We start from the raw sequence: 25,405 nt of genomic DNA, 5'->3' as shown, positions 1-25,405 counted from the left end.
AAGACACGAGGAGAATGTACGAGGAGAAGCGAGGGATCTTATGGTGGATGATGACTTTTCCTCTGAGCGGAGCAGAATTTTGATAGCAAACTGTGTGATATGATGTAAGTTCGGCCACCTACAACCCGAACACCCGTAGATTCCGAACACCTTGTAAAATCAGTATATGAAGAAAAATGCATGAATTTCACAACCACTACCTAATAAGCCTGCCATTCAAAACATAAGGCATTTAAACCTGCCTTCGAAGCTTCATCTGCAGCCTTTTTAGCCATTAATTCGGGCTCTTTGGCCCTAATACGCTCTGTTTCTTCCTTCGCCTCCTGTATAGCCTTCATAATCTGCTTTATATTGCTAAACCTAGTATTTGGGTCCTTTTCAATTCGCTTCTTGATCTTTGGCTTCTCCAAGGTCTTGACTTGAAATTGTAGGCGAGAAATATGGTCCTCCTGCAAGGCTTGGGTCGTATTCAGCTGGCCAATATGCTTGCTCACTTTCTGTAGGAAAATCCGGGTATCTCGGGGTAGTTTTTGAGTTTTTTGAAGCAGTTGGATTACTTGACGGACTTGGCGTTCGTTCCTAGGAGTGGAATGAAGTAATTCAGCCTCGGAAACTAGCTGAGTAGAGGGAGGAGTTGAAGGTCTGGGAGGATCAAAGCGTACAAAGCGGTTATTAAGCACCTTGTCTGCATTAAAAGGATATAAACCAGCTCCTTTCCAGCCACTTTGCAGTATAGATTTGTTAAATACTATACTGCGAGTCTTCTGGTAGCATTGAATAAAACGCTCTTTTTAATTGGGGCTGCATCGTCCAAAAAGCCAGAGATTGTATTTCCTTCCGATAGTGAGATTTCACACTTGAAAATGTACCAACATCAAGCGGTTGAAGAACATGGCTTGTATAAGGTGGAAGAAATAAGACTTGAATATTATTTTTATAGCATTCCCATAAAAATTCAATGTGCTAATAGCTTCCGTGGCCATCTAATAGCAATAATCTGGTTTGATCGTCTGGTGGAGCTGTTTCCGGTAAAAAATGGTTTTAACCAGTTAAGAGCAATAGAATTTGATGTCCAGCCATTCTCTGAGGTCGCATATAGCCAATCTGGTACGGAGTTTGGTTGAAACCAGGTTGTTTGAAGAGATTGACCTTTAAAAATAACCAACGGTCGAAGATATTAACCAAGTGGATTAATGGTCTCAATAATTGATACCCACTCTCTATTTTCCGGCCCTTGAATAAGTGTATACTTTTTTCACTCTCTGCCATTACTGTAGAGTTTGTACAGATCCCAAGACCAATTCCATGCTCATCCATATTCCACATATTTTCCGGCTTTATGCAGTATTTGGTGGTTATCTCTTAGAAAAGCTTATAAAAAGCACGGATCTGTTCTGGTCTGGTTCCTTGTATGCGGCTTGATGGTATCCTTCGACCTATACAGCTTTGAACGCGTGGATTCCGTCTTTTAAAGCTAGAGAGCCAGTCTTTTCCCAAAGGTGCAGTGTCGCCATTGATGCGGAGGATTCGGAGGGCAATTTCACGCGTACGGGTGATGCTAGGAGGAAATCCTTGTTTATCCTGGCTTATAATCCAGTCAGCAAGAAAAGCTCTCTTGCGGGTTCCAGCTGAGCGTGGTTCGAAGTTACCTCGGCGTGGTTCGACATCGGAACCGGAAAAATAGTCATCGTGGTCCAACTCCACCCACCTGTCTAAAAGTCATCTGCATATTTACATCTACCACTCCTACCACCACTACCACCCTACCACTTCCTGGTGGTCGCCATACCAGCCCTAGTGTTTATGTATTCAAGCGCCCTCGAGCGCAGGGGGGTGGGGTCCCCTCGATGTCCCCGAAGGGGATTGAGAAGCGAGTGGAACGAGCGGGGGTACCCCCCAGAGCGACGGGCAAGATGATCTATGCAGTATACATGGTATTGGTTTATAGTGGCCACTGTATTACTAAATGTTGAAAATATTGCACCGGAAAAACCTCATCGTGGTTCGGGAGCGGTGGCAGAATTTTAGCGTATTTTTCGAACCACGCCGAGCTGTAAGCCCGCTCTCTTGAACTGGAGTTAAACACTGCGAAGCTTAATAAGCAATAGTCTTTTAACTAAAGCACACCCCTCATCCGGCCATGAAGGGTGGAGAGGGGTAGGTTATATAGCCTTGAAGCAGCTCGTAGAGATGTAATTCTTTTAGATCTGAAATCTTTAATAGCTGCTTAAATAGATCTCTCGCGATCGTCCATATTGAGGCATGTTTGGTGGTGTGGTAGGTGGTTGTTTTGAAAAAGTGGGATGCAACGCGGTGTTCGGAATCTACGGGTGTTCGGGTTGTGGGTGGCCGAACTTAGAGAGAGATAAAAGCAATACTAAATACGTAGTTGTTTATCATCCCCCCTCAACCCCCTCCTACTTATCCAATGATCCATCCCATTTGCCACTTCCCCAATCGTATGTCTCTGCATGAGGTAGGCTATGCCTCGACACCAACACAAACATAATACGTCGGCCACAATCCACCACAGTCACCCCCCACCGACGGATTATACGAATAGAACTGGTCTAGCGTGATCCCGTGGCTTGCAGCAATATCATAACAGCCATCACCGGATTGGACCAGGTAAAAGCTCTTACATCCCGAGACCATGCCGGCCTGCGTCGGAGTGGGGGTCACATTCGCCGCGGCAGTGGTGGTGGTTGTTGTGGTGGGAATAACACTACTGGCACTGATGCTTTCTCCCCGTCCCACGCAGATGTAGTAATCCGGCCACAGTCCAGAACAGTCCCCATTTAGGGCGGGATTCCAGGAATACAAGTCCGAGAGTGCGATTCTATCTGTAGCAGCAATATCATAACATCCATCACCACTTTTCACGAGGTAAAATTCGGTGCAGTCAGAGACCATTCCCACTTGGGTTGGCGTTGGTGTTGGGACGCCTCCAGTTGCGGTAGGGGTGGAAGATGTGGTGGTGCTGGTAGTGGTGCTGGACAGCAATCCCACACAGACTTCGTACAGGGGGAACAAACCAGAACAGTCCCCGTTCAGGGCAGCATTCCAAGCGTAGAAATCCGCCAGGGAGATGCCATGGGCGGTGGCAATGGCTTCGCAACCGTCGTCGAGTTGGACCAGATAGAATTTACCACAATTGGATGTCATGCCCGGCTAAACACGCAAATTCGTTAGACTTTTCTTTTCTTCTTCTTCTTCTTTTTTTTTTTAGAGGAAAGAGGGATGTGTACCTGAATGGGTAACGGTGTGGGTGCACCGTTTGCCCCTGTGCTGGTCGGGGATTGTGTGGATGTCGTGGATGTTACTGCCGAGGTAGGAGTGGGAGTGGAAGTGGTGGTGTACCCGGTCACCCTGGCACAGTACTGATAGCCTGGCTGGAGTTGACAGTTGCCTGGACTACCGGGGTCATAGGATAATGATGGATTCCACGATACAAAGTTCTCCACGTCCTCTGTCCTCTCGTGTTAGTCATGTCCGGTCAGGTCCGGTGATGGCTCTTTCATTTACCATCAAAGAAACTGGCCACCACGTAGCAGGAGTTGATTGTTGTGGTGTTACGCGGCGAAGTGAGGTACTCTGCATAGGCTGAACAGTTGGTGAGGGTTCCCGGGGCCAAGGGCAGGGATGTTGTTTGGGGGGTCTTGGTGGTGGTGTATGTGGGAAACGTCCAGGCAGTATCGGTGGTAACTGGGCCCGTTGCGAGACAGCTGATAGGAATAGGAATGGTCATACAGGGGTCCGTCTTACCCCTGCATAGAAGTTCGATTAGCATCAAACACACAGCCGTGGAGGAAAACGCACCCGTATCCAGTATAGGTAGCGATGTCACCCACAGCCTGAACGCAGTACGAGGACCCTGGCTGTAAATTGGTACAGTTTGCCTTCTTGACCTCCGGATTCTGTCACGGAGAAGTTAGATTGGCTTGTCTAAAAAGGAGGATTAGGTTCTTACCAGAAAGTAAAAGTCAGTCAGGCTGATCCCCATCATCACCGTGAGGGATGCGCACGTGTCTCCTGGTGCCACTTCGTAGTACTTGGCACACTGGAGATCGGTCCCATTCGCTACATTCGAAGGCGCCGGTCTGAATCGATGGAGAGATCGAGTTAAACTCGAATTCGATCAATGGGAAGGGCACACTCACGTTGGTACTGCAGTGGTCATAGCAGGAATTGTAGTGATCTCTGGCCCTGCTGTGTCCCCTGGTGCACTTCATGCTTGTCAGCATGACCATCAACAAAGCAAAATACCCCCAGTGTTCGTCATACCTAATACAGAGTTGGGTGCCGATGATCGCCTCCAAATTGCTGCAGTCTCGGTTGATATCAGGATTCCAGGAGATCAGCTGTGTTACGGTGAAGGTGGTATTATGTGCCTGACTGATGCCATAACAGGTTTCGTTTGCCTGGAGCGTGTAAAGCTCACACGGGGCGGGGATGCAAAGGGAGGTCCCTACATCCGGCCAATTGGTACAGTCCGCAGTAAGACCGTTCTCGTATCGCAGCATTGCTGCCGACACGCGTTGTGCTTTGCTGACACTGAGACAGTCATCGCCTTCTCGAACAGTATAGTATGACGCACACGAGGGAGTGGGGGAACTGGTATGGGATGATGTGGGAGTCGGTGTCCTGGTCACAGTGTAGGGAGGCGGCGAAGTGATGGGATAATCCAAGACACCACATCTGCAGCGAGCATTAGCATCGGCGGGGGGAGATACTTTCACGATGCTTCCACATACGAGGATGTCAAGGAGCGATAGTAATCGGCAAACTCATCGTCATAGCCAAATGGTGAGTTCAGCTCCACCTGGAAGGTACGCAACATGCAATCAGAGCATGATTGCTCCGAGGTTGGCCCCTCCTCCGACCATTGATCGACGAGGGGGGCACAGTAATCCTTCGTGGGCCTGTTCCTGGATTAGTGCTGGAAAAGTTTCCAAAAAGGGGGAGGGATATCACCTACGGATCCTGCAAACAGGTATAACTGTAGGTGAAGAGTAACTGGTCCACATTGTACGTGGCAGGGACCAGTTGTCCGTCGACAGCGTAAGACTCGCTCTCGCAGGACTGGGCCTGTTGGGAGCGAAAGTTTTGCAGAGACCCGAGGCAGTCGTCCGTACAGATCACCGCCAGTTGCTCACTAGAGGGGAACAGAGCATCAAAGGCAATCGCTCCAAGAGCCGAATTGCACTGAGTGGACGTGTTGAATGTCACTCTGTAGGAGTTAGCGGTATTCGACCCTTTCATCCCATGTAAGACATGACTTACTGGCAAGCAGAGGAGAGCGAGTCAGGGTATCCCAAAGTCAATCTTGTGCCATCGGGCTCAGCCAAAAAGGCCTGCGCATTGATTCCGGAACCACAGGACAATAGAATACCTAGGAACGAAAACAATCCTATACGAATAACCGCCATGGGGTGTAAATGATCGCTTGAGAGCTGCCGTGATGGGTGGGGTTGAAGGAGAAAGAGGGAGTGCCGATGAATATTTTAATATTTATCGGTCTAATCCTAATAGGGGATTTAGACCCGTTGGGCACACAGATAGTTCGCAAAATTCTTTTCCATGTCCAAAGCATTGGGAGGTACTTTAGGGTTATCATGGCCCTCTCACGATTCCCTGCATCGAGAGCGCACAAATTTCACGAATCTCTGTCACAATGTCGTCGGAATCCGACCAACCATCTCGGCGATCCACCAGCCTGCCCATTGCTTTCACCTCTTTTTCAATCATTCTAGTTGTCCTTCTCTCATGGCTGTCTGGAAGTTCAGTGACACCAAAGATCCCCAACGTGGACCAACCGGTAGACGAGGGAGTGCAAGTGGACGACGGCCCGGAATTTTTCAATAAGACTCTTCTCCGACGTGTGGATCCATACTCATGTACCAAAGATATTCCCTGTCACACGGAGGCCTGCTGTACGTCCTTTCTCTTCCTCTCCTCATTCGCGATGATTTAACGTATACTCCTCAGGTGGCTCTTTCTTTGACGGTGATGTGGGAACCTGTGGGTTTGGAGACACCTACTGTGGGTCGGACTGCGTCAGTCAATGCGATGCAAAGCCGGAATGTGGCCAATATGCCAATCCACCCGGCAAGACCTGTCCGCTGAACGTCTGCTGCAGCGAGTTTGGCTTCTGTGGCACCACGCCCGAGTTCTGTGATGCCTCCCAGGGCTGCCAGAGCAATTGCGGGAGCCCTGCGATCCCGCCCGGGAAAAGTGCGAAACCAGTCACGAACAAGGTCATTGGATACTACGAGGCCTGGAGTGCCCGACGAGAATGTTACCCGTTCCCTCCTGCGGCCATTCCCATCGAAGGTTTGACCCATCTGAACTTCGCGTTTGCATACATTGATCCGTCCACCTTCGAGGTTATCCCCATGGACGATATCACTCCGTCGTCGCTGTTCACGCAGACGGCGGATGTTCGGACGTTCCAGTCCGGTGTGTCAACCTTGGAGGTCTTTGTCTCGCTGGGAGGGTGGACGTTCAGCGACAATGGTACGGCCACACAGCCCACCTTTGGGAAAATCGCCTCGACCGAGGCCAATCGTCAGCGATTCGCGAATAATATGGTGAAATTCATGAAAAAGTATGGGTTTGACGGAGTTGATATTGATTGGGAGTGAGTTCTTCTTCTCTTTCCCTGGAGTGCAGGACCAGTTCGAGGGTAGCAACTGACCTCTCCGCAGATACCCCGGAGCAGGAGATCGAGGGGGCAACCCCGCTGATACGGACAATTTTGTGCTGCTGATGAAAACCCTCCGGGAGACATTTGACAGCTCGGCACACGGACCCTACGGACTCACCTTCACTATTCCCAGCTCATACTGGTATCTGCGATGGTTTGACGTTCCTGGGATGTTGAAATACGCCGACTGGACCAACGTAATGACGTACGACTTGCACGGGGTGTGGGACAGGGAAAACCCCATCGGGGAAATTGTCCAGGGTCACACGAATCTCACAGAGATTAAGCGGTCCATGGATCTCCTCTGGCGGAATAACATCGCCCCGGAAAAAGTCGTGTTCGGGATGGGGTTTTACGGCCGTTCATTCCAGCTCAAGAGTAGAACCTGTTCATCTCCGGGATGCGGGTTTGCGGGGGCTGCTGATAAGGGGGCCTGTACAGATAATGCGGGAACGTTGGCATAGTAGGTGGACACCTTCCTGTTTCTTTCCTCCGTCCATTGGGTGACTGACATGGGATCAGTTTCGAGATCCAAGACATCATCGCCGACCAAAACCCCCATGTCGTTCACGATAAGGAGGCCGCCGTCAAATATTTCACCTTCGGAACAGATCAGTGGGTCAGCTTCGACGACGACGAGACCTTCAAGCAGAAGATCGACTGGGCGAACGATGTCGGTCTCGGGGGGGTCATGATCTGGTCCATTGACCAAGACGACAAGAAGTTTTCCGCTCTGACGGGCTTGTTGGGCCGCAGCGTCAAGGACTACAATACCCTCCTCCAACGCATGGAAACCACCGACGCGGGCAAGTGGACTTCTATCAACGGGCAAAAGTGCATCATGACCGATTGCGGCCTGCCCCCGACCTGTCCGTCGGGATACGGGTTGGCCCCGAACGGCGGCGGGTTCCATGATACTTGTGGGAATAGCCAGTTCAAGATCATTTGCTGTCCGCTGGATGCGATGCCCAGTAGTTGTCTCTGGCGAGGGGGCGAATCGTCCACCGGCCGACCCTCCTGCCATGGCCAATGTCATACTGGGGAAGTAACCTTGTTCCACTCCCGGCACGCCACCAAGAATTGCCTTCGTCCCGGTTTCCAGGCATTCTGCTGTGAGACTGAGACGTGGACACGCCAGATCCAGGAGTGCAAGTATACCTCGTGTGGGAAGAAGTGCGGGGATGGAGACACATCTGGAATGGTCAAGGTAGCCCAGAAACGCGGCGAGTGCTTGTGGGGCGAAGCACAGGAATTATGTTGTCCGTCCGACGCAGCGTTTCAAAACTGCCACTGGGTGGGGAAGGGAACCTGCGACGACAATGAGTGTGATGACAACGACGTGCAACTGGACACGAACACGTATGGAGATAGTAGTGGTGGCTGTGTTGGGAACAGTCGCAAGAAAGTGCTCTGCTGCAATAGTCCCAAGAATCTCAATCCATTCTTGCCTGTCGCGCTGGACAAGGTCTTTCCGACTCTCCCACCGGCCGAGAATTACCCACAGTTCGACTTGCAGAATCTCGGGGGTGACAGTGTTCTCACGGGCGATACCAATGCGAATACCTTCGGGCTCATCATTATCGTTGGTCCGGAGGAAGCCGTCCAGTCCCTTCGTCGTCGAGACGGATCGGACTTGCATGTTTTGGATTGTCATAATATCCGGACCGATGGCCGCAGCCACATTCGTCTAGTCTGCTCGGATGAGGGTGCCAATTCGACCTGCGACCGAATTCATCGGGGAGGAGTGGAGGGGACCGTTCTACGGATGCCTGACGGCTGTGGACCTGGTATGTTGAATCTAGCCACAAACACTCCCCAACGCCACCAACTAATCTGAGTCCTAGGATCATACAGCGTCCTCCACGCCGTTCGTCCGGCCGCGGATAAATCCCTGCCACATCACGTCGCCCGGTCAGCCCCCTGGAATCCCCGAATCCTCGACGCCGAGATCTCGTATGATTTCGGTCTGGTCAAACGGGATTCTGGCGAGATCTATATCCGAATCGACTATTCCAACAGCTTGGGGTACTGGAACTCCATCGTCCAAGGGGATCCGGCCAAGAAACGAAAGAGAACGGCCGCACCCCTCAGCGAACGCTTCTATAGCTCTTCCGCATCGGACTGGAAGTCCAAGTTTGACCAGCTGAGGCACGTCAACAGCGCCGCCCCTATCACGCTGGGTCAAGGTTCGCTCAACAAAAAGTCCTTTGATGTCATGCTCAGTGGCGAAAGCCCCGAAAAATGCTCCACGAAGGGCGACGATGGATACCTCAAGATGGGTGTCTCGGGGACATTACATGAGGAACTCGAGTTCGGATACAGCTTCGTTGGAACCATATCGCCCAGTTTTAACATCGAGGAAGCGTATGGATATTTCGACACGAATCTGCAATTGACCGGGGCATTAAATTTTAATGGTAAGGGATATCTCTCGGTTCCAGCGGGTATGGCGGGGGCCAATCTCTTCAACAGCCCCGTCAGCGCCTGGGGGTTTTCGCACCCGGGCATATGTGATTTCGGTCCGTGGGTCAATATCGAGGCGCAAATGACCGGAGAAGGAGAGATCAACGGGGACTTCACGGCCAAGTTCATTATCGGAAACGACGGCGTCGTCACGGACAGCCTCCCGGAATCAACGGGCGGTTATTCAGGCGGGGTCAGCAATTCCCTGTTGTCGAATACCTTCTCTGGCGCTTTGACACTCCCTGCATCGTCCGTCTCGACCCACACCAAACGAAAGTCCAACAGTGGAGATGGAACAATTCTCGGCCTGCGCTTCCTGACCACTTCCCAGATGAAATTGGATCTCCACTTCTACGGCGCCAAGGAGGTTGCCGCCGGCGTCGAGTTCAATCAAACCCTCGATAGCTACCTCCGCATCAATCGCCAGAGCGATGGTTCTCCACGCATCAGCTTCAGCAACCAACAAGCCACTGTCGAGTCCTTCACTCAGGGTGACCTTCCTTGGGGGGATGATGACACGCAAAGAGTCCTTGGACATGGTGACACGCTCATCCTCCACGATGGGGCCGAGACGCCGGCAGGTCGTGATGCCCCCACCATCAACGGATATGCGCTTTTCGGCGGCCATGATCTCATGGACTGCAGCAATAGTGATGGTGGTGGCTCCGGTCTCCAGGAATGTCTGTGCATCAGCTCCATGGACCAGTTTGATCGCTCTCTCGATCTGGATCCCGAAACCGGTAATGCGTATGATTTCACCACGCGAAGACGGCGTCGAAGGCGCACTCGCATGTCTGATTTGCGAGAGCTCGATCCCTCACTGAATGTCGACCCGGAGACTGGAAAGCCATATGAAGAAGGCTCTGCGATCGAAACCCGAGCATATGGCGCTCCTGTGTCCTACACCGTCAACCCACCCAGCGGTAACAGCTGGACCGTTACCATGAACCGATACCCCAATGGACGGGATGGAGCCAGTTTGATACAGGCGAACCCAAATGCCGGACGATATGGGGCCGCAGATTGCCGCAACTGCGAAGATGTGGATATCTCATCCGCGAGTGATGATCCCGACCTTCGTCCTGTCACGGAGCATATCCACGAGCGGCAGACTGAGCCCCGCGCACAGGAGTATATGATGACGGGTCAGGCGCGTCGCGGGGACGGTACACTTGTCCGCAGTGCATACATCAATCGCCCTGTGCCTGAGCGGTATCTGGACCCAAACAGCTATCTCTTCCAACCCTATAGTGCGTGGGATCCCAATGGACCATATACCGCCGATGGACGACCGATCGATCAGATCACTAATGCTTACGGGTCCGACACCAACCCCGACGTCTTGGTGAACGCGGACAGCGTGCTGAATGGCTACAAGGCCCGTATCTGGGTCGGGCACCAGCCCATGTCCGATGAACTGTGGAATAGCAATGGGTTTAATATTGCGGACGTCCAGCATGTGGAAGGGGCAATCAACACTATTCGCACGGCCATCCAGGTGACCAGCTATCTGAATGACGACCAGGTCAATGAAAACTGGTCCACCGTCGTGAATGATGTCATGGAGATTTATGGGCACTACCAGGACCGCGTTCTTGCCGTAGATGGGGTGCAGTTGCATGCCCGGGAGATGTATCAGGAATTTGTGCGGGAGGTTGTTGTGGTTGATATTGAAAATTCGGAATACTGGATTCTCCGTAGACTTAACCAGGTGCGGAATCTGTGGCAGCCGCTGGTGGGACAGGATCCCAACGCTCAAGGTGTTATTGATACCTTGAAGGAGTTGAGTGATCTGATGGATACTCTGTTGGTGGATACTACCAAGATGGATCTGGGGGATTGATCCATCAAGGTATAGGAGGAGGAGGAAGAGGAGGTTCTAAGCAGCTGTCAGACGTCCGATTTGGGGTATACCTGATACTTCTCCGAACCAAATGATCCGGATGAAAGTGGGATATGATATATCATGATGTCTTGGAACCGTCAGAACAATATCCGCCACTCGTTTGACGTCTGGTCACATTGCATACTATACCTAAAAGTAGAATCAATTGAAGTTCTTTGGATCTGAGTAGCATACTTCGTATCTTAGTCCGCGCAAGTCCGCTTTTAATGTGTTAGGTATAAATATGCTGATTCGAGCCCCGGAGTAGCAATATATAAGAATGGCAAATGTCAACTGCACTCTGTACCTCGGGTGAATAAAAACGGGGTCATCATTATTCCACAGCGAGACAAGAATATTTGTAAGATCACAATGCGTGAACATGTGCTTCACTCATCTTTTATCTTCAATGATTCCCTCTTTAACAAGAGATTTTGCTATCCACTATTCTCAATCAGCACTCTGAGGTAGCACTTCTCGACCGATAATAAATCACAAACCCTGTACACACCCTGAGTATCCTTCTTATCAAAAACCGACTTTGTAAGGCGCGTAAATCCGGCAAAGAATCGCTCGACAAAATTTAGCACGGAAGACTTCGTAGGATGCAGTGAGATTATTCCGTGCGAAGAGAAAATGTAAAAGTGTATGAAATCCTTCACCATCGCAAGGTCAGGTACTGGCTGCCCTATGCGAAGGCCTTTAACTCGGAGCTTCTTATCCTCTTCAGATGCCTATCTAAAAGTGAGGGAATGGAGAGTCAGCAGGGCGGCCGGTGAGACGAAAGGCATAAAGTAACACATACAAGATATAAACTGACAGAACCTTGTCCTGGAGAGTGAGGGATTCATCAGGATAATGATATTCACAGCGATTCTGGTCTTGTTCCCGGTTCGCTCCTCGAATGTAGCCGTTTGCTGCCGCAATAGCTCGCCTATCAACCTTTTGCCTCCCTCCCTTGGACATTGTTGGGGCAGAATCTAGGGTAATTCACGTATCCCAACTATACGATCAAAAAGGAGAGCGTGGTTTGGCAGAATCAAAAAATGAATAGGCAGCTTAAAAAGGAAACACGTTGCACAATCCTAGGAGGCTTCACAGGGGGGAAGAACGAGAGGAAGAGAAGCGGACTTCGTCCACCATTTGTAGGGGACAAGCTGTGGCCAATTTTTCACAGCCATGCCTGCAATCTCCTTTAGCTAGTACATCGTAACTTTCTTGGTGAAGCAGCTAAAGAACTGACGTCGACACGAAGAGACAATGGGTGACTGTTGGTGTTGATGGGTGAGCGAATCACGTGGTTCACCCGGCTCACCCGCTTAAAGCGGCAACGACCGAATGAGGCAGGAAGAGGCAGGTGGTCGTAGTTTTGGGCGGCTGCTAATTTCACAACATCGTTTTAGAATGACTCGTAAAACAGCGTCAACGGTAGCCGTTTTGGCCGCCTGCTAACTGTGTCATCGTTAAATGGAGTATATAATGGTTACTTGAATTATTTTATTACAGTTTAGAATCTAGAAGTGTCTTCAGTGGGCTGCTTTTATACCAGTTTCATAATGCAAGGTACTAAGTATTCACTTATTATGTTACATAGTAACCTTGGGGTTGTTTCTACCCTGCAACTAATATTTACTACAGTATTACCTAAAGTGGGATTCTTCTGTTATTTGAAATCCTTTTTATCCTCCCTAGTGACTCTGCCCTTTACAACTTTCTCTGTCCACGATTCTACCTTGTTTCATACTTAGTCGTACAATTAGCCGCCCCGTTGTCCAAGAAAGAATCCTGTTAGATCTTTCTTTACCCCGATTCTTGGATGTCTTTGGCCAAGAATGAAGGCAGGTGTCTCTGGTCGTAAGTCGTCCTCAGTAATCACTGCTATCACAGATTCTCACCAGCTTTAGCAGTTTCCATGCATAATGCCCCCCATCAGCTCTGTATCATTCCGATAGAAATACTTGAAGTGGTTGCCGGGTTCCTGGAGGCCAAACACTTGTGTTGTCTACGGCTCACTTGCAAGCTGCTCTATGGGATAACGGTGGAGTACTTTGGACGTGTCTTCCTTCGCACCGCTGAAATCGATCTCTCTCTTCGGAGCTTAGAAAGATTGGCTGAAATCGCCCAGAATACCGGAACGACGCGGTGAACGCCTCGTCTTCTCTCCTCAATGGCCGCCAGGTGTCCTGCATCTATCTAATTCCCTCTCCCAACTGAATAACTGCAAGTCTTTCATAGTCAGTTTCAAAACCTTCAGCCATAGAGGAGAACTTTCTTGCGAGAGGGGATGTCTTCGCCCCACCGATGCAATCACCATTATTCTCAACCTCATTTCCAAGACAGCACTCCCTGTGAAATTCTTCCATGTTGACTTCATGCCCGATAATAAAACAATACCGTTTTATGAATTGGATACCCGGCATCTGGACCTGGATGATATTAATAAACCAGGCTTCATCAATGGCTGGGGCAATCTGCAGGAATTGATCCTCCATCATTCCCTGGAGCGTGCTGGGGGGGCAGAATGGGTGGTGCAATTTATCCAGCGTGCCCCCAAACTTCAAAAACTAGATCTCGACTTCGATACAGGGGAAGGAACCCCAGAAGTTCTGAGTAGACTCGCCTATGGAAATTCCTACCCTCGACTTCGCGAACTCCGCTTTACTACTGCCGCCTGTCTCTCCGGCGAAGACCTCCTGGCCTTTCTTCGACAGTCGCGCGGTACTCTATGTTCGCTGCATCTACGGTACATCAGCTTGCGTACTTTGAGCTGGAGGAAAATATTGACTGTTCTGAAGGATGAATTTACGGCCTTGAAGAGTATCAGATTCCTCTGGCTGGGAGGAGGAAGTGAAGGCGTACTTCATTTTCCAATCCTTTCGCAGAATCCATTCGTCAATAACCATGAGGATGTGGACGATAGATTTGCAATATTTACTCGGTATTATCTTGGACAATGCAGGAACTTGAGTGTCGATTATTCAGGCCCTAACATGCAAGCGGCTTTAGGGGCACTTCTAGATACAGCACAGCATACCGTGCAGGACTCCTAGGATTCTGTTAATTCTTCCTCTCTCCTACTTAACTCTCTTTCTATTCTTGCTTTTGAACTTGTCGAATATCCTGGAAGACAGTGAGTGTGACAAAGACCTAGCCGTGCAGTGCTCATACAATTCAACTACAAGGGTTTTTACAGTGCTTTGTAACAAAGCAGGCGCGAAAAGCTTTCAGGTGTCATCATTTACACTAATGTACCATTAGACAGACTATTGTTGATGTCTATGGACAGAATTCCAGTGCGTATCACGTTCCAAGATAATCTATTTTCTGAGAACGGAAGCTCATTTGTTTAGCCTCAACTCATAGACCATATACCCCAGCATATCATACATTAATCTTCTTAAATAATATATAAACTTTCACCAGCACAGCAGACAAAGACTTACTAGACCATAAGCCCTGACAAAGCCGCAGCCGCTACCAAGGAAGAAACTGTGGCGTAGATGTTCCTCTTCGTGCCACTTGTTTCTGTCAATGGAGGAGTCCCAGTAGAAGAAATACCTGACACAATACTCGATGTAATCTCAGAAGAAGAAGCAGTAAAATTCACCTTTATGTTATTACCCATACCCTTTTCTGAAAGCCCAGTATCAAATTGTGGTGACGTTTTGCTTCCTTCCAAACCGCTTTTTTTTGACCGATTTCCATCGGGTTCCATCGTCAGATTCCTCTTCTAGGAACAGATAATCGCCGAATTTAACTCAGTTTCTATCTTTATCAAAGGCGTAGACGGTAATATCTCCTAGACTCCAATCGCTGCAGGGATATACATATCCAGTCCAGTAGTATGCTGCCGCGCATGCCCAGCTGTAGTCAAAGTTGGGATCAAGATATGAGTTCTGTTGGAGGCAACAGTTCTCTCCATCCCTAGTAGCAAGTAAATAAACAGCACTCGACTCGGGTCTATAAACTAGAACGACGTCATACGTACTCGTCATGGGCAAACACCTGTATCAGCGTATACTGGAATATCGACACGATAGTCTCCACGGGGACATTCTCGGTCCCGTTTCGGCCCGGGTATCCCAGTGACTTCACAGTTGCGTCTCTAGGTTTTCAGCACGGGGCGTTAACGTTATCAATGTAGTCTGACACCTAAGTCTCACAGGTCTTGGTGCATGTTTGGGCAAAGTTCTGGGGCTCCATGGAACCTAGAGAGGGACGATTCATTTGTGTTCACAAGCTGGACGAGGTAGTCGCCGCAGTTGATCTCTGCGCTGTATGCGTTTTTGCATACTTTGGAGGAGGTGCCGCTCGCTAGCTCGCTGGCTGTGTAGTTCCAGTAATTTTTGGTCGGTCCCAATTGAATGCCTGGGGGAGAGCAGGTAGAAGGGCAGCCGAAATGAGCGTGAGTCGATAGCGAGGATTGGCTTCTACTCAAATCGAACAAGTCAATCCCCAACCAAAGGGGTCTTAAGGTGTATTGTATAGAACAGCTTAAGTTGCAAAAGAAAGATATGCTAATCTACTCCAGTAGGCTACAAATGCTCCCAGGCAGCTCTATTGAAAAGTTTTAATTAATTAATTAACTGTCAAGACTATTATTAAATAATTCTCATTGTCTTTTTTCTCAGGTTATTAACTGTGATCAGTTAGGAATGTATATGTTATGTCGCAATTACAATAGATATTCTAGGCGATAATAAATACACAGAACTGCAGGTGCAAAGATACCAATGTTAAAGGCCTGGAGGCTTGATTGGGGTCTGTTTCCCAAACGTATGCTGTTTCCGCAATATTAAACTACAATATGGTTTTGTCTCTATCAGCCAAAGTGCAATGTTATCGCACTCTCAGTTCACCATCTCCCCCAGTATGCCCCGGAGTATCTGCCCGAGCTATTCATTACAATAGTATAATACTAAACACAACGACTTGTAGAATTAACACCTATCTATTCTAATATAAATTGCAAGAATAGAAGTCGGATTGAGCTGTCTAGCAGATCTTTTATTGTTATATTTAAGCTTCAGGCTGAAACTAGAGCTGTCCTAACATTCATTATACTTCTTAATTGTATTTTTCACTGCATATATTTCATTTTTCTAACGAAACTATTGATAGTAGTAACATAAACCATAAAAAAACAATTTCTAATTGTCTGGTGTCATCAGTGCACATATTTTATCCAGAAGATCCCAAAGTTCATATGACATTGACATACATGATCAAAAAAGATAAACAGGATACTATAATCTAGGACAGAGAATATTTAGTCTACTTCAAAGTACCCATGATGCGTGTTGGCTAATTAAGCAGATAACAATCATAAATCTGGCAGCATTCCAATAGTATAAGACGCACCCAACCGAGAACAAACTAAAGGAAAGAAAAATAAATAAATAGATAAATTATCGTTAATAATACGTATAAGGGAAGGGCTGAACATTGAAAATGTGGTCTACTGTACCAGTACTCTTGTAAGGAATGGAACAAAGGAACACGTGCGTCATCTGTAGTAGATATCTGGGCTGTTAAAACAAAGGCCTTGATGTATGTAGTAATGTAGTTACGTACATTCGTAAGCTCCTGGCTTTGGGCTTTTATTCCAGAATACGGCATCCATTGGAAAGCTATAAAGTGAGCTGCTGCCTCTCTGTCAACACACTCTTGGCTCAACAGTGACAGTGAGGAAAACAAGACAGCTGTAACGACGTTGTCGACGGTCCCGTTTCCGTATTTTCCTTCCAGATATACTTTATATTATATATATCTACTCTTATGTCTGATATTTACCGCAGATACCCTTTTGAGTATGGACACACCACCCCAAATGATCATATAAATATAGAACTAATGAGCTTAAAGTCTATCCATCAACATGCACTACCTCAACCAGGCCATCTCAATCTTCGCCGCGTCTACCCTCTTCTCTGTGGCTGTTGTCTACCCTTCAGTGTGTCACATTGGATTTACATGACCTGAAGTTTGAAGCTTTTACAACTTTTTCGAGTGTGCCTCCAAAGGAGATCCACTCTTGCGGGCTTATGTCCTGGCCGTGGCACTGCATATGAGCCCAGGACTGGTAACTGCGAGTATAAGAGCAAGATACCTACATGCTACGTCCCTTGACCGTTCCGCGGTTAAGCACACAAGCAACCCAAAGAGAATTAGAAACATGAGGAACTCAAGCGTAACGCAAATAGGTTGGTGTGTCGGCTGGTCTGGCCAATATGACTGGGAGGATGTTAGATAGTATACTTGTGTACATAGCCATATTTTTCTTAGAGATAAGGAAGTTCTATACTAATGTGATCAAGATATACCTTTAGAGCCACTGTTGATCTATAGTAGCACCTCTAGCTATATATCTTGTAGCTGAACGCACCAAACATATTTTTCTCCCTTCTCCCTTCACACCTAAAGCACCGACGATGTGAGGATGAACATCCCCACTACAAAGAAGATAATTATTATTTTTCTCATTTCTGCTAGCACTTCCCACTCGACGAAATATCAATACTGGCACTAGGCCCGGCTTGATATCCAACAATTTCGTCAAGTATATATTTACAAATGCAGCAGGATATTTGTACGCTTTATATAAATGCCCGGCAAGCAACAGCCTTAAAGTCTATAGTTCCATTTTATTCTATGAATCGGTTCCACTACAGCCGGAGAGGGGACCTCCGCGGGGAAATTTAACCGAAACATCCATCCGCGCGTAATCCAGCGGCCTTTGGCAATCTCATGCTTCTAGAAAGAAAGAAAATCCCAATTCCCCACCTCCACCCCCATTGATCACCGGTCCTAAATACGGTATCCCCGCCTCCCCCAACGAGTGGGGGATAAGGTGGTAATGGAATCAAAAGAATCCATGTTTATAAAGCCTCGGCCTACCAAATGCCACCATCATTACATCTGTTCCATTGGCCGCTACTGTATGGAAGCGTTCTCGAACAGCCACATCCTGATCAATGTCCCGGGCTTGAGGGACAATTAGTCTTGGGTTACATGGTGGCTTAACGGCGGAGTAATATTTTAGGCCGTGCTTACACCACCCTCTAGCTAAGTAGTTCGTCTGTTTATATTATTAATTATTGCATCGTATATTAATTTCTGGGTCGGCGGTCCGTCAGACTGCTTTATTCGTCTTGATATTATCGGGGTAATGCTACCTTTCACGGCTGAATACGATGGGTAGCATACGATGACTATCTAAGCTGAGTCTAGCCATATGGTTTCATTGACCATCTGACAATAATTAATGTATAACTGGCGTGTACTTTCATCTGTTATTCAATATGAAACTAGTATTTAATATCTCACAATGAGGCTATGTAATGTATGGGCCCGGCCAATGGATTTAAGACTAATATTCTTGACTTTATTTTTATTCGAAGTCAAGAAGAAATAAATGCCGACTTCGACTCTTGCTCCCCTTTGCTTACATTTACCAATGCTTACAACCCCATTACTACCTATTCAGTATTTCTATGCGATTGGCAATAAAGCTAATGGAGAAATTCTTCAAGAACTATAGAACATGATGTTATTAATAATGTTGTCAGCTCACATTTGTAGGTTGATGTATGCCTCGACACGTTTCGCATGTATGTTGGCAGACTTTATCAGATTTTAGCAAAGCTTGGTGCAAAGATTCTCCACAAAGTCGTGAGTCTGTAGGAATCATTGTTTTGTGGTCAAACTGACGAAATTGAAGCTTGGCGCTAGGCTGGTTGACAGCACTATTTTTGGAATACCATGTAACTTATTTTCAGCATAAATTTATTTGAGATTCTATTCTCTTCTACACTCATCATATATTTTATATGCACAGAAGGCACGGAGTCATGCAAGTAGAAAATATTCTTTTAAGTCAAGGTAAATGTCTAGAGTAGTAGAAGTTGTACTTTGGTTTTAATGCTTCAGATCTACACAGGAAGCGAAATTGAGCTCTGGTACTACTCCGTAGCAAGGGACCGGACGACGAGCAAAAACTATAGCAATCCATCATGTTTGGTAAGTACTAAATATTTACCCTCAAATACCTAGTCAGCAAGATCACTGACCCAAAGCAAGGGATACCCACATTCTTCGCGACTTCAGAGAGCATCAACAAAGCCAAACATACCCCGGACAGGTAATGGAGTGCAGAGAAAGCTACATGCAGCTGACTGATTCCAGTTTGGTCTGATCTGGCACCATTTCCCTTTCCGTTACCTTTCATCTACTCCGGAGTACATATAAGGCTGGCTTAGCCTATCTATGCCTTACAGTACTAATTAAGAGGCCCCATCATGCTTTGTGCTTCTAGATGATCACAATCCCATTTACCCTGCCTCTCTAATTGGGGTTGTCTCACTCACTGCCAATAAAAGCATCAGTATAAATATAGTAGCATCCCTCGTAGTATACAACGTCACACCGGCCGAACACAACCCCTACCGCCGTCCTACTGCAACGCAGTACACGACGACATGGATTATACGGGGAAGAGTCGTATTCGAATGATGTAAGCTTATTTTACCGCAACTTCGGGTGAATATTGCACAAGTATTGAACTCTTTTCTCTGTACGCCGGGGATTAGGTCTCTCGACCATGTTGCGTACAGCTGAAATTATATACGAATGACGATATAGACTGTTCTAGTCTTCAGCACAGCCGATCGCCTAAGCGAGTGGCGAAACAAACCAGAATTACCCGATTCAGCAATTCACCAGCGATAGCGGATAGGTGGGATCGAAGCACGGAATATATCGTGTCTACTTCGTACTCCGTATACACAAGAACGATCAAAGTCTTCAGGCCAACAGGCGGTCGCTCTGGATACTGGAGAATCCTTCTGCAATATCATATGCATTCATCATCTTGATGCATTTGCCACCTATCTCATTCCTACTTTGGTCCCTCCCTGCTTACTTTCCATGCATAATAATGGGGTTTGCCTTACCTACGTAGTACTCCGTATCATGAGTTCTGATCTGATTTCTATCCCCGTGCGGAGGCGCGAAGATCGACCGGGGAAGCCTCCGGTGGAGTCTCTCCCTTGAGAAACTCTATCGGAACCAGAAAACAGAGTCCACCCATTTTGTCGTGGATAGCGGGGAGGTGTTCCCTTTTGCTCCCTCTGCTGCGAGGAGTACACTTTATTTACTTCCCCGGATCCTTCCGTACATTTTGCTTGCCCTCGGCACACAAGGGAGGCAATAAACTCCGTATAAGGCCGTGACCCGCACCAAGCTCGGACTTCATCACATGTGTATTCTCCTCTACAATTATGTACGTACTCCGTACATTATCGTTTCCTACTGTCGGGTGCCATTACCGGATGATTCATCGCAATCAGAATTGAACTCTTTCTCCATTTTATTTTTATTCTATTGTTAATTGAGTACCACAGTTTCGGGTATCCCGTGTTCTCCATTGCTGGCATCGTTGTGGCCAATAGTGGAGAAAGGGGTGTATCACCGCATTTTGCCCTGCAAAGGCAGCTAGCTATCTCAGTACAGTAGTTAGGCTCTACCGCCTCATTAAGCAGGTAGCCAACCTTTAGTTAATCAGTAAGGTCCACCAAATCATGATGTACAGGTACTCCGTACTTCAGGAGTCATGAATACAAATCTTGGACATGGTCAATCAGCCCCTGTGGAGGTCCTAAGAACACAGCTGAGGTGTACTACGTAATCTACCCCCATCGCCAGTGCCACTCGTCCACTGGATCCAGGAAAATGGACGTGCATTGCATGAAGAGCTGTAGGTAGGCGGAAATGCAGGGTGGTATCCGGGATCATGGGAGCGAATCGACCAATTGACTGATCTCTTGATCCGATGATCGTTTCACAATGTGTCACCACCAGCTGGATGTCTGGAATGTGGACGTGCAGCACAGAGTGTACTTGCATGTACATAAAAGGTTTCTACATACATGACTTTGCCTCTCGATCGATGGCGGTTGCAAGAAAATGCTTACAGAGTATATGATTGGGGGTGGAAATGGACAGCATGTTGAATGTATGGCAGAAGAATGAATAGTCTGGCTTTGGCTTTTGCCACCATACTGCATACAGATTCAATCGTGATCGGATCACAAAACATTTTTTATGTAGAGAGCTGGCTCTAGGAGAAAGCTCTATCCCTAACTCCTAGTATCTTCTAAGTCAAGGGGGTAGGGGGTGTAATCCTACCCACCGCCAGAATAAATTAAATAAAAAAAAGAATAAATCATCCCCAGACGGGTTCGTACTTTGTTCCGCCTTCCGCGGGCATACCCGTCAGTCTGCGCCGCGGGTCCTGGAAACTGGGCCCAGGCTTGCGGGATAATTGACGGGTCTCAAGAGTCAAACGCCAGCCATTTCCTCGATTTAGCCACAGTGAGGTATCCCAAATTTAAGTCGGGAGGCGGTGGGGAAATCCAATCCAACGGGTCGATCTGCGACAGCGGAAGAAGGGATTGTATCCGCCCGAGGGGCTACATTGATACGCGAGTGAACTATCGATTGTTGATTGATATAGTTCTGAAGTCTGAATATGGAAGAGACCGAGGCCTAGAGCTGTCGGAGGGAGCGTACGTCAATAGAGGATTGAACCGAGGCATTTCTGTTTTAGGTATATAACTTACTATTGAAGCTTAATCGCTTCATCGCGGCAACTTGGAATTTGTCACAAGCTGTATATATCTATCACATGGGACTTCAAGTCCCTATCCTCGATCTGGTGATTTGGAAACCATGTGATTTTTTTGGCTGACTCTTGACTCTATGAGTACTCCGTATGCACATACAATACTCGACATTTCCGATGCAGGTCATTTGGACTCGACACTATTTGTAGATTTTATCCTCGACAAACAGACTTGCCGGATGAGACATTCATCAATTATCGAACAACAGTACCGGCCAATGAAAAGAAGAGGCTGTTTCACCTATAGCATTGGGTAAATAACCAACAGCATATAATATTAGCCGCTCAGCATTGAGGGGAACGAATATTCTTCTTGAACAGATTCCAGAACCCGAACTTTTCCCGTGGCTCAACGCTTATCCTCTTTCAGTTTCCTTTCGCCAGAACACGAGGTAGTTCGGAAGGTACCTAGGTACTGGTAGAGCTTACCGCAAGTTTTACCCAATATGGATTACCGCGGAAGGACGGAAGAATCTCTCCGCAATCTGTCCAGCAACAACGGGCGGCTCCCGAAGGAACGGCCATGGGGGCCGTTGGGATCACAGAATGTTCGGAAATTCCATCTACACCGTCTCATTTACTGGTGTTGAGAGGATCCGGCTAATTTGTTTTTCTGTGTTACCTACTACGGAGTGCCTGAGTGCTACTTTCATACGCAGAAAGAGGTGATGGATGGGTTGGTTGGTACAAACCGGTGGGTCTTCCGACGGGTATCCAGGTTTTCCTTTCTTCTGGTTCCAGCCTCTAGTTAGTAAGGAAGAGAGAGACATGACAGGTAACCGCCATAATGTTTTGACCCTGAAGTCGGTGGTTTGGAGGAGTCGAGTAGTAACACAAAGAAATGATTTTGTTTTTTTTTCTTTGACAGTTTTTTGACGACTGACGAGATATCTGAATACTGGGAAATGAAATAGCCCTGTCTCCACCGCAGATACCGCTCATGCTTGTTAAACTCAAGACCCGATCAATCCTACGGAGTACAAACTGCATCCTGTCAGAATAGCTAATAATAATTTTACGTATATCTCTTTGACATCCTTCGTCATTCTAATTATCAATATTGTTTTGCACAAGGAGGGACCTTCGAGCCTGAAAAGCAGCAGACAGCCCGGTCGACAGGTCGTGTTTGTCTCACCGCTTAAAAAGAAACACACAAGCGGGATGGATGCATGGTGTGTTGTAACACCAGAGATCTGAACCCTCTCCTTATCGAAGGCGTTTGTTCCCTTCCTGGTTCCAAGGTGCAGACACACGGACGCAAACCAAGTATCAACATTGCCTACATACATATGGACATACATACATACAGGCAGGTAGGTCGACATACATCCGTCCGCTGTACGCTGTACACTGTGAGGATGTCAAACAACGAATAAAGCGGTCAGGTTGATGCATTTTGATTCGATCGGGATTGAGCTACTCTGGGGTTGGGGTTGGTTGGGCTACGTAGGGACGTCAAATTGGGGAGGACAATTCCTCATACCGATGAACAGCTGCCTCCCATGGACACAGACCGCAAGATTGGAAAGTTGTTGATGCAAGAACGCCCAAGGCGCTCTCTAATTTTCTGTAAGTTTTTAGTAGACATCTAATATCTACGTAGTACTGATTATCTATCGGTTTGGGGCGGTGATGATGATACGTTGGGGTCGGTTTGAGGATGGATGGCGGTTTGTATGTAACAGGGCTGTGTGGGTGGCCCAAGGATAAACATGTGAGGTCGTATTATCTGACCGTCTCAGAATATTACCTTGTGGGGGACAATTTAATCTTGCCTTGTATGAAACATCAGCCGGGGAAGTGCGCGTCGTTTAGGAACGAGGATGACAGGAAGCTTCCGACCGACTTTCATTCTTAGTACTCTGTATATTGTCAGACTCTCACGGGTGATTCCGCTTTGAAAGGACGGGAATCTCCACGGAAAGGAAGGAGGGGGAAAAGCACAAGAGAATAAAAAAAGAATAATAATTGAAATAAAATAATAAAATATTAAACAAAATAAAGAAAGAAAGTCTAGACTATTGACTCATCCTTTGACCTTCTAATCCCCACGCCCCCAAACCCGATCTTCCCCGGGCCGCGGACCGACGTTTGAAAGGGGAAACAGGAAGAATCATTTTAATTAGCAACGACGAAATAAAGAAAATCCATTTAATCTCCAGGCCGATAAAGACCATGTATAATAAGGAAACGATAGATCCACGCCCATCCGACCGGGGTCCGCTGTCAGACTCAGATTGTCTCTGTCAAATCACTCCTATTCTTCGACACATACACTACACTCAATACTCCGTACTTTGTACTTTTCTTTGACATCCCCAACTGGACTGATCATTTTTTATTTTTATTTTTATTTTTTTTTTTTTCAAGTATTCAGTCGGGATTTGATCGCCTTACTCTCGCCCACCCAGTTCTTCATACACACATCGTACAGCTGCCGGGACGCCCCTTCCGCCTGATCACTGCGCTTGACTCGCAGGTTGTCATTCCCCGGTGAGAGGCTTGATTCGCCTGTATTGCGGAATATTCCTTTTTATCTGGGATTTTTGTTTGGCCCTCAGCGTCACGGTTTGGCTGTCAGTGGGGCCTGACATTTGATTTCAGAACTGAATAATCATATTTTTTAAAAGAAAATTAAAATAATAATAATAATAATAATAAACCCCCTACGCCAACCCCCCGCGACGCCTTATCTGTTGGGACATGCAAGGGAGTCCAGGCGCCTCCCCCGATCGATCTGGCCCGTACATATACTACCTACTATACCGGCTTTCACCATTTGTTCACCTCTACTTTTGCAATCATTCACCACAACACAGAGAAGATATCCACTATCTTCCTTATTTATCTCCCGCCTCTTGTCCTACTTCCCCTCAGATCTTCAATCAACCTCTACTCAACCTCTACAACTTCCACCACTATCCTCTCCCATCATCGCTACTACAAACTCAAGCATTCAGTCAATATTGCTTCCTATAATGAAGTACACAAAGCCTTCTTCGGGCGGAATATATCCATTCCAGCCCTGGAGCCAGAACCGGTCGAGCATCAGATCCTCGCCGAGTGAGGCATCTCCCAGTACTACCAACATTACCTTCAACTTCAGCTTCGGCAGTGCTTATGAATGCTCACCTATCTCGATGCCTCCACCACCACCACCTTCTCCAAACGACACACTAACCGATATCACCCCTCGCAAATGCTCTTTCTCTAGTGCCTACGGGATGAGCAATTCGTGTGCATTTCCGTCTTGGCCCAACCGACCTTCTTTAATCAATGCCGACTCGGACGGTTCTACTGCCAGTGCCTACATCTCTGACGAGGACCTGTATTTCGACATCCCTGCTCCAGCTGACACCGTGATCGACGAAGAATCTGCCGCGCACGACCCCGCTATGGGAGATACCGACCTTACGACTGAGCAGCAGATTCAGATGATGCGTGCTGCAGCTGAGGAGGAGGCTCATCGAGCACGATTCCTGGCACAGGTGCAAGCTCATGCACGAGCCCAGCAAGCGCTGCGTGTGGCTCAGCTGGCTGCAGTGGAGCGAGAGAATGCGAGGCGGAAGAAACGCAAAGCAATTCCCGATAGGAAGCGACGTGCTACCTGTTCCAAGAGCATTCGCGCCTAAAGGGTCCACGGAGTTATCAGGTTTTGTCATGCATACCC

General features: G+C 47.7%; 7 protein-coding genes across 7 annotated transcripts; 4 read left to right on the top strand and 3 right to left on the bottom strand.

Annotated features, from left to right (window-relative positions):
• Positions 1-200: 200 nt before the first annotated feature.
• Positions 201-691, bottom strand: ATNIH1004_001638 (uncharacterized protein; the record flags this gene model as incomplete). Its single annotated transcript, XM_033566337.1, has 2 exons — positions 201-579; positions 663-691. 2 exons carry the CDS (start codon positions 689-691, stop codon positions 201-203), a joined length of 408 nt encoding a protein of 135 aa, XP_033432094.1.
• Positions 692-2,481: 1,790 nt separating this feature from the next.
• On the bottom strand, positions 2,482-5,429 carry ATNIH1004_001637 (uncharacterized protein; the record flags this gene model as incomplete). Its single annotated transcript, XM_033566336.1, has 11 exons — positions 2,482-2,843; positions 3,036-3,171; positions 3,249-3,469; positions 3,526-3,767; positions 3,820-3,917; positions 3,971-4,100; positions 4,161-4,226; positions 4,285-4,698; positions 4,755-4,922; positions 4,979-5,230; positions 5,284-5,429. The coding sequence occupies 11 exons, from the start codon at positions 5,427-5,429 to the stop codon at positions 2,482-2,484; spliced, it is 2,235 nt and encodes a 744-aa protein (XP_033432093.1).
• Positions 5,430-5,674: 245 nt separating this feature from the next.
• On the top strand, positions 5,675-11,012 carry ATNIH1004_001636 (uncharacterized protein; the record flags this gene model as incomplete). Its single annotated transcript, XM_033566335.1, has 5 exons — positions 5,675-5,933; positions 5,989-6,640; positions 6,708-7,112; positions 7,229-8,493; positions 8,551-11,012. The coding sequence occupies 5 exons, from the start codon at positions 5,675-5,677 to the stop codon at positions 11,010-11,012; spliced, it is 5,043 nt and encodes a 1,680-aa protein (XP_033432092.1).
• Positions 11,013-11,447: 435 nt separating this feature from the next.
• ATNIH1004_001635 (uncharacterized protein) lies at positions 11,448-12,020 on the bottom strand (the record flags this gene model as incomplete). The annotated part of the gene is made up of 3 exons (XM_033566334.1): positions 11,448-11,498; positions 11,555-11,788; positions 11,880-12,020. 3 exons carry the CDS (start codon positions 12,018-12,020, stop codon positions 11,448-11,450), a joined length of 426 nt encoding a protein of 141 aa, XP_033432091.1.
• A 1,406-nt stretch (positions 12,021-13,426) lies between these two features.
• Positions 13,427-14,104, top strand: ATNIH1004_001634 (uncharacterized protein; the record flags this gene model as incomplete). Its single annotated transcript, XM_033566333.1, has 1 exon — positions 13,427-14,104. The coding sequence occupies one exon, from the start codon at positions 13,427-13,429 to the stop codon at positions 14,102-14,104; it is 678 nt and encodes a 225-aa protein (XP_033432090.1).
• A 943-nt stretch (positions 14,105-15,047) lies between these two features.
• ATNIH1004_001633 (uncharacterized protein) lies at positions 15,048-15,372 on the top strand (the record flags this gene model as incomplete). The annotated part of the gene is made up of 2 exons (XM_033566332.1): positions 15,048-15,131; positions 15,220-15,372. 2 exons carry the CDS (start codon positions 15,048-15,050, stop codon positions 15,370-15,372), a joined length of 237 nt encoding a protein of 78 aa, XP_033432089.1.
• A 9,341-nt stretch (positions 15,373-24,713) lies between these two features.
• Positions 24,714-25,367, top strand: ATNIH1004_001632 (uncharacterized protein; the record flags this gene model as incomplete). The annotated part of the gene is made up of 1 exon (XM_033566331.1): positions 24,714-25,367. The coding sequence occupies one exon, from the start codon at positions 24,714-24,716 to the stop codon at positions 25,365-25,367; it is 654 nt and encodes a 217-aa protein (XP_033432088.1).
• Positions 25,368-25,405: the final 38 nt, after the last annotated feature.

The sequence above is a fragment of the Aspergillus tanneri genome, assembly GCF_003426965.1.
Source record: "Aspergillus tanneri strain NIH1004 chromosome Unknown AapTan_2_pilon_pilon_pilon, whole genome shotgun sequence".
In the NCBI taxonomy this organism is placed as follows: domain Eukaryota; kingdom Fungi; phylum Ascomycota; class Eurotiomycetes; order Eurotiales; family Aspergillaceae; genus Aspergillus; species Aspergillus tanneri.
The sequence above is the reverse complement of the archived record's forward strand: the minus strand, read 5'-3'. Positions and strand labels throughout refer to the sequence as shown.